At 50.7% G+C, this 12,643-nt stretch overlaps 1 protein-coding gene across 24 annotated transcripts in view; it reads right to left on the bottom strand.

Moving 5' to 3' along the window:
- Positions 1-12,643, bottom strand: part of ARHGEF9 (Cdc42 guanine nucleotide exchange factor 9) — a 201,353-nt gene that overhangs the window by 28,250 nt on the left and 160,460 nt on the right. For all 24 annotated transcript variants that reach the window (XM_072929240.1, XM_072929241.1, XM_030272856.4 and 21 more), the window contains one exon: positions 4,945-5,076. In XM_072929240.1, the coding sequence (XP_072785341.1) occupies positions 4,945-5,076 (132 nt within the window). The remainder of the gene's footprint in view (positions 1-4,944; positions 5,077-12,643) is intronic.

Here is a 12,643-nt window from a genome sequence, read left to right as displayed (position 1 = left end):
AGTACCCCTGCCTGAAAGCTGGAGTGCTGTTTCATAATCAGTTTTAATTGCTGGACTTGCCTTCCTTGGCTATCTGCTGGCCAAGGGACTGGTGATGCATCCAAATTCCCTTCCATGCCCTGTGTCCCACTGCAGACAGCAGCAGCTGGACAAGAGCACAGGGGTTTGTCAGAAGGCCTGGGGAGACACTGCTCTCTAAAAACTTCATGTCACACTTTGTGACCAAGCCACTGTGCTCTCTTTGGGTGCCTCCATGCCCACCTCATAGAATCATGGAATGTCCTGAGTTGGAAGGGACCCACCAGGATCCTCAGAGCTCAAATCTTGACGCAGGACACCCCAGGAATCACCCCAGCTCTAGCAGCAGGCTCTGAGCTGCTGAGCTCCTGAGCTGCTGAAACCCAGCCTGACTCATTTCCCCACCTGCTGCAGGCTGAGGTGACCCAAAATGTGGCAAAATGTGGAGATCTGTGTTACTGGGAGAAAAACAGAAGAGCTGGGAGGTGTTGATGAAGTTGAAAACCCACTTTAAAGGAATAAGAACTGTCCCAGGGCTGCTGTGTGTTTGCAAACAAGATTTTTGGCTGCTCCCACAGGCCCTCTTTAGCCTCTAATAAAAGCAGGGCTGCTGTTTTGGTGCAAAGATCACCTCGGTGTTTCCAACAGAAGCTACATGGGAGCTAAACCTTCTTCCACTGAAAGGACTCAGAAATGTCTCTTTTATCTTCCCATTTGGAAACCTGGACTGCAATGGAGTCTGACAGGATGATTTTATTTACTCCATCTCCTGTAGCACCGCTATTTCTGGCTGGCTGTCTGGCTACTGCTATTAAACTGGTCTCATTTTGCTTCCCATCCAACCTGCTTTGCTCAGGCAGCTCAAGGGGAGACAGCAACAGCAATAAACCACAAGCTGGAGCTTGCATTGCCTCCTGATTACAAGAGACACATAAAAAGCACAAATGAAAACTAAATGTGTTTCATGCAGTCACTGATCTTTCTGCGCTGTCAGAAAACACTAAACACAGGGTCCCATCAAGGTCTGCTCAGCTACTGAAAGAAAAGTGGAATTTAGAGAAATAACTCTGTTAACCCTTCCTGCATCACACTGTCATTCCCAGCCTCATGCCACAGTGCCCTGGAGCCCATTGGGAGAATTCAAATTATTACCCAGAACAGAAAAAAGAAGATCCTCATCTGCTAAGAACCTCAAGCATCCGCAGAGTGATCACAATTAATGCTGTGTGTCACAGGCCTGGATGTTAAGCACCATGATTTGCAAATCTAAAGCATCTCCGTGTCAAACTCTCTCAACTTCAGGGTGGTAAGGAAAGTGGACCCTGTGCCTTTAAGGCAACATCTTTTAGTGTTACCATCATCCAGGATTGCCTTCATTTGTTGGTAATTACAGCCAGCATCCCAGAACAGGCATTTTTGTCCTGATTATACACATATGGCAAGGCACACTGAGGCACTGCTTGTTCCTGCCCAGCCTATTCCCTCTGCCTTCCCAAAAGGCAGTTCTGAATTAGGGTACCCAACCAGCTCTTTGGAAAAGGCACCACTTTGTCCTCATGCCCACGGCAGTGTCCCAGCCTGTGGTTCAGGAAACATTCACTGGGAGAGTTTCACATTGATCCTACAGCTGGAAGTTACCTGGCTTTGCAAGGAAAACCTGGATCCTGAGCTCTGCCAGTGGCTCTGGATCAGAAACTGCTGCACCCAAACTGGTGTTTCAGCATTCAGTTTGTTGAACCCTGGAATAGCTGACAAGGCCATTTCATCTGATCCAACAGCCTGGCACCAGCAAAGCATTCAGTGGTGATGTTAGGAAGTGACCAGTACTGTCTCTGGTGGCAAAACGTAAGCCAAAGAGACTTATCTGTGAAGCTTGGAAACTATTTTTGTGAAAATTATCCCACACAAGTTGCTCTGCAAAGTGTTTGCCAGCAGGGAGAGGTGCCTGCCACAGTGTCAGCTCTCCACTTGCTGCAGCCCTTGGAAACCTTAGTGCAGCTTTCCTGCTTGGAAAAAAGACTTCAGTACACCCACAGTGATGGAAATCACATCTGCCAAGCACATCTGAGTGTAGCCCTGGGTAATCACTCACTTCCCAACTCAGGTCTCTGTCTGAAGGCCTGGTGCTCATGGAAATGCATTCAGGAATTCCCAGTCTTGCAGCAGATGTAAAAAACAGGCAACAACCAGGTGATAATGTCAGGAACGATCACCCTGAGAGTTATTTCCCCTCACAGAAATGCCCTGGCCAGGTGTCCAACCGAAAAAAAAGGCCCTGAAACCTTGAAACATTTTCGGACACCAAGAGAAAGGGGTGGCAAAGCCTCTGGAGAGCAGGAGCCGAGCAGAGCAGATGGGCTTTGTCTGGAAATGTGTTACCTGCTGCTGAAAGCAGGCAGCTGGACCTGGAAATACCTGCACAGCCAACAGTGCTCCTCACCCAGGGCCAGCAGGAAAAACCTTCATTTCCCACTGCATGAAGTGGGAGCAGGAACCTGCAGGGTGAGCCCACAGGGGAACAAGGTTTGGACAATGGAGCTCACAGGGAGTGCCAGCAGCAGAATTGTCACAGGGCTCTGGGACAGTTTGATATCAAACTCTGTCCCACCAGGAACTCCTATATCATCTCCCCACCCACAGGATCCATCTGAATTACCAGGGGATGCAAACACCTTCACAGGTCAGCAAGGAGAGGAGGATGTGCAGTAAGATCTGGAGGAGTGAGGGATCCTGTCTGAAATATGTGTTTGCCTTCTAAACCACTCAGCATACCTCCCATGCCTACATCAAACTGAAGCATCTGTGGCATATTTAAATAAGGAACAAGCTCCTTATTTCTAATAAAAATCTCTTTGGGCCAACAAAGATAAAAATCACTGTAATAATTTTTAAAAAAGTATTTTCATATAGACTGTGTCATGATGAGGGATGTATCATACCTGTTAATTTATTACACCTGAAGAAAACCCACAAATTCAGATTTTCTGAAGATTCACTGAGATGTGCCATCCTAAGTGGTTCCAAAGCTGCTGTCAGGGGTGTGTGGATCATATTCCACCCCTCAGTTTTAGAGCAGGGGATAAGGAAGGCAGGCCCCAGCTTCCCAAGCCTTGAGGTAAGTGGTGCCTCCCTGAGTGGCCCCAGCTCTGAGGCAGAGCTGATCCTGCCTCTTGGGATCTGTCTGGGGGGTCAAGACAGCACAGACTACAAACCACCCACATTTATTTTATATATGGGATGTGTGGTCCCAAAATGGAGCTAAAACTCCTCTGAACTCCAGACTTGGACACTCATTCTGAATAAAGGAAAGTGTGATCAGGATGGGAGAGTCCAGCTGGAACCTCATCTCCCCTCCTAGCCCAAGGCTGAAAAGCAGCAGCTGCAGTTTGATGCTGGAAACAGACACACAGAGGGAGAACGGCAGTGGGGTCTGACCCTGTGCCCACGGGGTCACCAGAGGGACTGCCACCCTGTGCCCTTCACCCCAGGGCTGGGTGGGCACACACTGCCACGAGGCCTTGGCAGGTCCTGACACGGAGTCAGTGGTGCTGCCAGGAAGGCCCAGACACCTCCACACTTCCCAAAATGCCTTTTCCTGCAGAAGGGGGAAGGACAGTGGAACACTAACACTGGCTGAACTGTGATGAACCCTGCAGGCCCCCAGCAGCCCGCTGTGAACTGCTGACCACTGTCCACTCGTGCTGACAACCATGGGAATACCAGCCCTGCTTTTCCCAGAGTTAAGGGAATGCTCAGTACCTCTCTGCACCAGACCCAGTACAAGCCAGACTGGATGCTGCCTTCTGAACTGGGAATTCGGGGTCACAGTGAAAGAGCAGGAGGTCAGCACTAAGAGGGAAAGCAGCTGTGCCCCTCCAGGCTCACTGCAGCTCTCGCTGCTGCTCTGTGGATGTTCCTGTACAGGGCTGGGAAAGGGAGGAAAGCAACAAGGGGGGAAAAACAAGCACAGGCATCCCAGAAGGCAGAACTTCAGTCAGCCATGACTCAGGAGAAGAAAGTGCCACCCACTGCAGTGCCCAGGCCATGGAGGGGCAGTGATGCCATGCTGAGTCAGGAGCCACCCACATCCCCACCCATGCCCTTCCCACGGTGCCAGGGCTCCTCAGAGGGTCCTAGGCTCAGCCTGTCCTGAGCCCAGGAGCTGTGACAGGAACACAGTGCTGTCCCAGGGACACCCCCTGCACGGTTCTGTGCGGCTGCAGCGAGTGACAGCAAATCCTGATTTGTCACAGCCAGCACTGAGGAGCTCTGTCCCTTTGTGTCACACAGACGTGGTGGCAGTGAGCTGGGGCCACCTCAGTGGGACACATGGGTACCAGAGCTGCTGCTGGACACAGTTTCTGTGGATCACAGCTCACCTGCTGCTACTAACACCACAGCACACCAGCACCAGCATCCTGCATTGCCCTCCCTCCTTCTCCATGGCTTCCTCCAGTTTTTGCCCTGTAAAACCCATCACAGCTGAGACAGGAGGATGAGGCTTGAAAAGCCTCTCCCCAAGCACCAGCACAGACACCCAGCACAGCCTGGCTGCTGCTCATCACCATCTCAATGCAGCAATTGGGCTGTCAGCCCCAGTGCCAGGTTTTGTAGTTCATACAGGAATTGCAGGGCTATCTAATCCCAGATCATACACTGCAGCCAAAACCTAAAACGAGAAGGGAGGCAACGAGCCAAACCAGGGGCACATGAGATAGAGGCATGAAAAGAACAAGTGGAGGCTGGGTTTGCTATGAGCACAAAAATCCCTCTATCACAGAGTGCTCCCCACCCCGAGCATGCAGATTGTCCTTCCTCAGGGCTCTCCACACCCTCTCCTGCACGTGCAGCCAACAGCCACCGTGCCCTGAAAACCACTTTGGACTGGCAAGCCTGCCCACAGCATGCCCTTAGCTGTGTCCTTACCTTCTTGCAGAGAACCATCTGGTGATCAAAGAGAAAGAAAACTCGCTGCTGGTTCCGTCCATAAGGCTGGTAAATCCAGGACATCTCTCCCGTGTAGATCAGCTCCGAGCTGCGGTCCAAGATATCGTCTCCCTGGAGGGCACAGGGAACGAGGCTGAGTCAACTGCACTGACAAGTTTGTCTTTGCATGATGGGCAGGAGCAGCAACTTATTAAGATTTTGGCCCTTCTGCAGCTGTCAAAGCCACCCCATATAATTTTGGACCAGAGACTGGGATTGGGGGATAATTCTGAAGGAAGGGGAATAAATGAAGGAGGTGTGGATGCTTGAAACATGGTCACTGCAGCTCACACTGCAATGGGGAAAGAGTGCCCCAGACACTGTTCCTACTGCCCTCTCCAGGTACCCCCAGACCCTTGGATCTTGCTGCAGGTGCTGGTGGCATCAGGAAAACAAAGCCCCTTCCTCCTGCCCACCCTGGAGGCACATCTAATTCAGGGCACCAAACTCCCTGCACAGCCTCCCTTTAGAAGAGCAACCCAAAGCACTTCTCCTCCTGAAATCTCCAGCCAGCTACAAAAGCCTGGGACACACTGGGGCAGCAGTTCCCCATCTGTGAGGCTGCCAGAACTCAACCCTCTGGATTGCTGCCTCCCTTCTCACTCATCCAGGCACTGCCAGTCCCTTCTCCCAGAGTTCATTAGAGCTCCCCACCTCCAAAATCCTGTCAGGACCACCCTGGCTCCTGTGGCAGCCCCAGGCACCCCCGGCTGCCCAGGCCTCCCTGCTGGCTGCCAGAGTGCCCTCACCCTTCCCTGCCTCTGGCTAACGCTTGTTTTTCTCTCCGAGTTTTTTTAAAGGATTCATGAGCAGATGGTCTTGAAAACACAGTGCTCTCTCTCCCACTCTCTGAGAGAACAAATGCACTCACCCTCCACTAATTGGAATGAGCTGGACTTTTTAAAAAGTTAATTAAAATCTATTTATTAAAAATGGGTGAATTCACCACCACCTGCCCCGTGGGCATCTCGGCAGAGCAGCGCGGAGGGAGGAGGCGGGATGGCTCCAGCTGAAAGGTAAGGAGCAGCACTCAGGAGAGCGCTCAGGAGCAGCACTCAGAGCAGCACTCAGGAGCAAGACAGACAAGAGATTTTTTTTTTTTTCCTCTTTGGCTGTGAACTACTGCAGCTCTGGCTTTGATGCCAAGCTGGAAGCGATTTCTGGGACGAGAGCATCCCAAAAATCCCAGCAAACAGCTTGTCGAGGTTCAGCCAGCTATGGGGGGCATCTAGCTAGACACACACTTCTGGTGCTGCTCGCACTTGCAGGTGCCAAGGCAGCCAGGAGTCCCCCCCAGTCCTCGTTCCGTGGTGAGCATTTCAAACTGCTGCTCAGGTAAATGTGTAATTAACCTCTCAGCATTGATTGGGAGCGACCGCCTGTGTCCCCAGGCCCCGTGACAGCAGCAGCTTCATTAAGTCACTGCATCACCAAGCTGCAGCACAGACTTCCAAATGGCTTCAGCCAGGGCTTTATCCACCTCCCTGCCTCACTCCTGTGCCTGTGCTGCCCCGGGGGCTAAGGAGGGATGGCTTCCCATGGACACAGAGGGTCACTGCCCACAGGGATGGGCTGTGACCACCCAGTGCCTCAGCAGGGTCCCACTTCAGCCTGGCCAGAGCCCAGGGACCAAGTGCTGCTGCCACAGCTCAGGGGCACATGAGCCCCAGGACAAGAAGCCTCTGAAGAAAACACACCAGCACCAGAAACTGTGAGATTTCCTGGCTACACATGAGCTTACATGAAGAAGATTCCCACAAGCCTATGGATGGGAGCTTTAGGAGAGGGGGCGAGCTTAGGAGAGGCTGGCTGCTAAAAATAGGAAGCCAGCTTTGTCTTTTACTCCTGTGGTAGCATCTGAAGCCTGAGGACACACAGAGGGCTCTGTAAACACTTCTACTTGATTAGCTGAATCCAAACTGTGTAGTCCCTGCAAGCAACATAAGCCAAAAACATCCAGATCCGAAATGATGGGATTTGTATTGCATTTCTTATGTGGGAAAACAATTTCTATATCCAGTCTATAGGCCAGAAATAGCTGATTTCCCACATGGGGTGAGCAGATTGGGAAATACAGATTGCAAAGAGTTTGGGACTGGCACGTGGCTGTCAGGAGCAGCGTGTCCATGGTCCTGTCCCGCTCCTCCAGCCTGGGCTGCTGTGCCAATTCCTACAGCAGAGCCTCAGGGCACAACCTCCCAACCTCCAAAGGCTTTTCTTGTCCTGACACACTTGTACCTCCCTGAAGAGCACAAATTGTCTTCTTCTGGTCCCCACTGAGGTCTCAGGGGGCAGTTGCAGGGTGGGGAGCAAAGAGGGACATTGGCTTTTCAGCTCCACTGCCACCGTGGCTCCCCCAGCATGCCTGGATCCCTGCTCCAGGCAGACTTCCCCAAATGTCTGCCCCATTCCCACGCCTCCAAATCTGTACAGAACCAGGAAAAAAATCTCCTTTTTCTTCTCCATTTTTTTCCAACTCCCACAGAGGCCGGATCATCTGTATCCTTCTGTCAGTTAAGACAAACCTTGCTGAAAAAGGAAGAGGCTGAACTTTTAGTTGCTCTGAACTGGCAGACGTGCAGCAGAGTGGCCAAGAGAAAAACCCTGACTCCTGACACCTTTTCCAACCTGAATTTTGACACAGAAGCCTCCAAAAAACCCCTCAGCCCTTCCCAGAACCCAGGGTTTTCATGCACATCCTGCAGCATCCAGAGGGCAGCCAGGGCAAGCTGCCTGCTCTCTTCCCCAGTCCCTGGTGTGCAGCTCTGGGAGCAGAAGGAGCCAGCTCTGGGCTGGCTGGATGTGAGCTCCCTCCAGCCCTGCAGTGACACACTGAGTCCCCAGGCCACTCCTGGCTGTGACAGCTCGGGGCCAGCTCTGCTGCTGCTGCCTGGAAGGATGTGCATCCCCGGCTCCCCAGTGAGCTGCTCTGTGATGGGCAGCTGGCAGGAACCACCGAGGTTCAGGAGTGTCATAAATAAACGGGAGCAGCAGGACACCAAGGAAGGGCTGGCACTGAGAGCTGCCCCCCCTCCAGGCACATCCCTGAGCTCGGGAATGCTCAGAGCCCACCGGAGCTGCCCCCAGCCCACCCTGGCACGGCCCCGTGCTGTCCCTGCTGGGCACCAGGAGGGGATTTGTGCCCTTTCTGCTCCCAGGGAGCCAGCAGGGCTCTCTCGTGCCTGACACTGCTGTTCTGCAATTAGAGACTGACAGGCTGATTAGCACCCGGGGCTACACTGAGATCACAAAAAGGAACGCCAGCAAAATGTTGTCCTTTTCAACAAGCTCAGTTCTGATACCTTCTGTTGCTGGGGGGAAAAAAATAAAAGAAGGAGAAAAAAGAAGGCTCCATTTCAGTCCCTGCCGTGGTTTTTTTCCCAGGAGGATTTCTCATCAGGCTGTCCTCACTTTGGTGGTTACAGGCAGCTTCCTTTCGTGGCACTCTTGGATTCACTAATGCAGTATCAGGCTGAGGCCAGTGATTATAGATTACATAATTAAGGGCAGCAAGTCTTGATTTAAAAGACCCGTAAATAACAGGAATGGGAAGAAATTTAAAAAGACAATGCTCATTAAATTTCTCAAATATCTATATATTTCTCCCTTCATGGAAATTTAATACTCTTGAAAGCTGCCACAGTGGCAACCCATGGGAATCTTTGGCAGAAATATCTAAATATCTACACAAACCAAAGTAATCTGTTTAAATAGCAAGTTCAAACCCATCCAGGCTGATGAGCAAGGCTCTGTCCTCTGCCAAACCTGGTTAACTGTCCCCTGTTGGATCAGGGACCTCCACAGATCTCCTCCCAGGGAAGGGGAGCCACATCACCTCCCTCCTGTGAGGAAACTGGGCTAAAAGGGCAGAAAGTGTTGCTGGAGAGCTGGAGAGGGAGCCTGAACTGCTGCAGTGATTGCTGCTTCATTTTGTTTTGATGTAGTTCAAGAGCTGTGTGAAAAGGCAGAAAATTGAGCAATTCCAGGTGTGCTGAGGCACAGACCTGTTCTCCATCTCCACATCATCCACACAGGGCACTCAGGGAGGCTGAGATGAGCCCTGCCCATGGCAACAGAGCCCAGATCTGCCCAGGAGCAGAGCCCAGCGAGCTGGGCAGGGTGGCACAGGTGGCACAGGTGACACAGGTGGCACAGGTGGCACAGGGCTCCTCAGGCTCACAGGATCCATCCGGGGGGCAGGAGAGAGGGACCAGAAGCAGAGGGGAAGGCAGGGGATGCACCTGAGAGGTGTAAATACAGCCCTGGGGCTGGCAAAGACTTGGAAATGATGATGGGCTTTGTGGAAATCTCTTTTAATCCTGCTCTGTGTGTGTGTGGAGCTATTCCCACCGAGCTTTGAGGGCTGGAGCTCCCTCAGAGGGCAGGAACAGGGGAGGGAGAAAGCAGCAAAGGCTGCCCAGGATGCTCTGGCTGCCCCTTTGAAGCCAGCTCTGTGTGGTGGTTTGCCTTGCTGCCTCTAAATGTCACTGGTCTGATCTGAGGGTGTGTCACTACGAGCCGGGGGAAATGGAGCTGGAACATCAGGGAACACTTCAGAACTGAAAGGCACTGCAAGGGCTCGGTGGGAGGTGGTGGAAGCCCCAAATTCTGAGCCATTACCAGCTCAAAGGACAAAAGGCACTGGAGGACTGCTGTGGGCAGCACCTCTCTGGGTCTGTTTATACGCTGGGAATTCAGGTTACAAAGTAAATAAGTGACTCACACGTGGCAGCAGACCAAGCCAGGCTTCTCAGTCAAGCTCACATTGCCACAAATCACACAGGAACTCATCTCAGAGTGACTGGGATTATTCCTGATTTACAGCAGCCAGTGAGATCAGGATCTTCCCTTACAATTCTGCTCAGTCATTACTTGGCTAAGATGCCAAAGCTGCCAATAATTCCATAGGACTTCAGGCCTGGCTGTCCCTTGTGCCAGGCCACCCTTTCCTGGTCCCACTGGCAATATAAACAATCAGATCCTGCTTACAGGATTTCCTGGGGAAAACCTCTGTTTTTGGTCAACTCAAGGATATTTGCAGTTTTCAAATACTCACCCTGAAATTCACCACCATAGGGCCATGCATGTGATAAACTTTTATCCCATGGAGGGGATAAAAATGATTCCTAAAATATGGGATTCAATAAAACCCCTCTGCTTAAAGCAGCTTGGACACACCCTTACCTTTCCTATTTGTTTTAGGATCAGCATTCCCAACAGCACCTCCACTTGCAAGAAAATGTGCACACATTTTATACATGAGAACATTTCAGATACTCCCTCACTAAGTATTTTTTGTTTGGTTGGGAATTTTCCCTTCTTCTTTAAAATATCTTTTTCCACCATCTCCTGACAAAACATGGGTAAATTTAGAAATGAAAATGCAACTTCAGAGCAGAGAATCAGCATCATCAGTTTCAAGATGCTGAGGAAAAACAGACATTCCTCCAAATGAAATATTTCCACGTGCTGCAGCATTCAGCCACTGAAATAATTCGTGAAGTGACAACGTGGTGGGAATTTGGGATTAGCTCTATCTTGTGCCCTGCCTGCATTTCTTGTGGAAAAAAGACTGAAGTGGTAATTTTTTACACCTGGTTCCTGTTTTCTTGCTGTTTCCAGGGGGGTCTCAGGAAGGCTGTGCTGTGCCTGTGCTCTGGAGCCACTGGGATGGACAGAACAGGTACAGAAAGGTCAGATTAGAACAGGAGCAGGGCCAGGAAAGCTGGGAATTACAGCTGGGGGTTCCTCTCTCTGCTCAGGGAGCTCCACACAGACTGGACAGCACTGAGGCAGCACAGCACTGACAGCAAGCACCAACTGGGAGCTGTGCTCTTCTCCTCAAACCAGAACTGTCCCTTTCCCACAGCCTGGAGAGGCTGGGGACACACACCAGGAGGTCCCTCCTGTACCCCAAAACTGCACAGGAAACAAAGCTCTGAGCCCTCAGGGGGTGGGTGAGGAGCCAACCCTGTCCTGGGGACATCCCTGCAGCCACCGAGTGGGATTTGGGGTCTGCAGTGCCTAAGGAACACCTGCACACATCTCAGCAAATCTAAGCACCTCCCAAAGATCCAATCTTTTCATTTCTCCCACTCTCTTCCTGCATTACACTGTGGCTCACTCCTGGGTATTTTGGGTCTCTGTGCATCCTTCTGGCTGTTTCATGGACAGCTGTGCAGTGGGGGCTGGATCTGGTGATTCAGAACTGCTTTAGAGGAGAGAATCAGCAGTGAAATCCTCTGCTGGGTCCATCTCTCATCATCTGCTTTCTCATCAAAACTCTGTGCCTCTTCTTGATCCAAAATCCAGAATAAAAAGGGCAAGGAGGGTGTTTTGCTTTGACCAGGAGCTGTGTTCCCATGGGATTTCTGAGCACACCAGCAGCAGGCTGTGCTATTTCATGAGAAGCTGAAGGATGTTGCTGCAATAATGTGCTCAAAATCTGGAATAGCTGAAAAAAGCTTGGAAGAATAATTTGGCAAGTGCCTGAGGATGGGATGGAGATAAAGAATGGATACTGCTAAGCAGGACTGAATTATCAAGGACAGGGCTAAATAAAAATGAATTATCAACTGAGCTAATGGAAGAGAAAAAGCAACTCCTATTCCATAGATCCTGTGTGGAGGTCACCTTGGCTTCCCTCTCACACATGAATATTCACTGGCTTGGAATGGATCTGGCCTTAATTGAGATTTATTTACAATGAGGGTCTCAGAGCTCCTCACAAATGACCCCCATTAGCTCATCCCATGGCACACTCCAGGGCTGAGCGTGGAGCTGATGTTCCTGTGCCTCCTGCAGAGCAGTTTCCTCATTCTGGAAATGAGTCTGCGTGGCAGTGAGAGATGTTCCTGAGCAGTAAAACAATCAGACACATTGTCTGTGCTCTCTGCTCTCCCAGCCAGCTACAATCCCAGCTCTGATTGCTGCATTTATGTGTTTTATTGTCTGTTTTATCACCAGATCCAGGGTGATAAACCTCCATCCTCCATCACAGTAATGAAACTAGTTCAGCTAAGGAGGACACAGGTGGTGCACCTGTATTTTGCTCCCTCTCCTCCCAGCCTTCCCAGATCTCTGACAGAAATAAAAGAATTAAAGGATGAACGCCTCTTTCCCACACACTCATTTCCACAGTATGATCCCCATGACGGGAATGTGGAGTTATTTCAGACTTCACAAGTGAGGAAGCCGAAAGGCTGCTCCATCACTCTGATTATCTCCTTGCTGAACACATGGGCTGATGACAACAGCGAGAGGATTTACAAAAACGTTTGTCCTCAATCTGCTGCAAAACCCTATTTATGGATTACTTCCATACAATGATTTTTAAAAATCAGGGACGAAAAGAAAGGAAGAACATAATTTTAGTATGGCTTTTCTTCCAAACACATGGCACAAATGTAGAGACTGAAGGCCTGCTGGTGAGGAATCCTTCTGCTGACTCTGCCTTCCCTGTGCCTCTCAGCTCCTTAATTACACCATCACTACACATAGGGCTGGTTCAGAAATATCTTTAAGTGGGATGTCATTTATAAAATGCAAATAGCATCCCTAACTCCAGTTTAACAGTTTGGCTTCCAGTCATAAAGCAACCACCAGAAGGATTTTCTTCATTTTCTTAACCTCTTGCAAT

The sequence above is a fragment of the Taeniopygia guttata genome, chromosome 4A (genome assembly GCF_048771995.1).
Source record: "Taeniopygia guttata chromosome 4A, bTaeGut7.mat, whole genome shotgun sequence".
In the NCBI taxonomy this organism is placed as follows: domain Eukaryota; kingdom Metazoa; phylum Chordata; class Aves; order Passeriformes; family Estrildidae; genus Taeniopygia; species Taeniopygia guttata.
The sequence above is the reverse complement of the archived record's forward strand: the minus strand, read 5'-3'. Positions and strand labels throughout refer to the sequence as shown.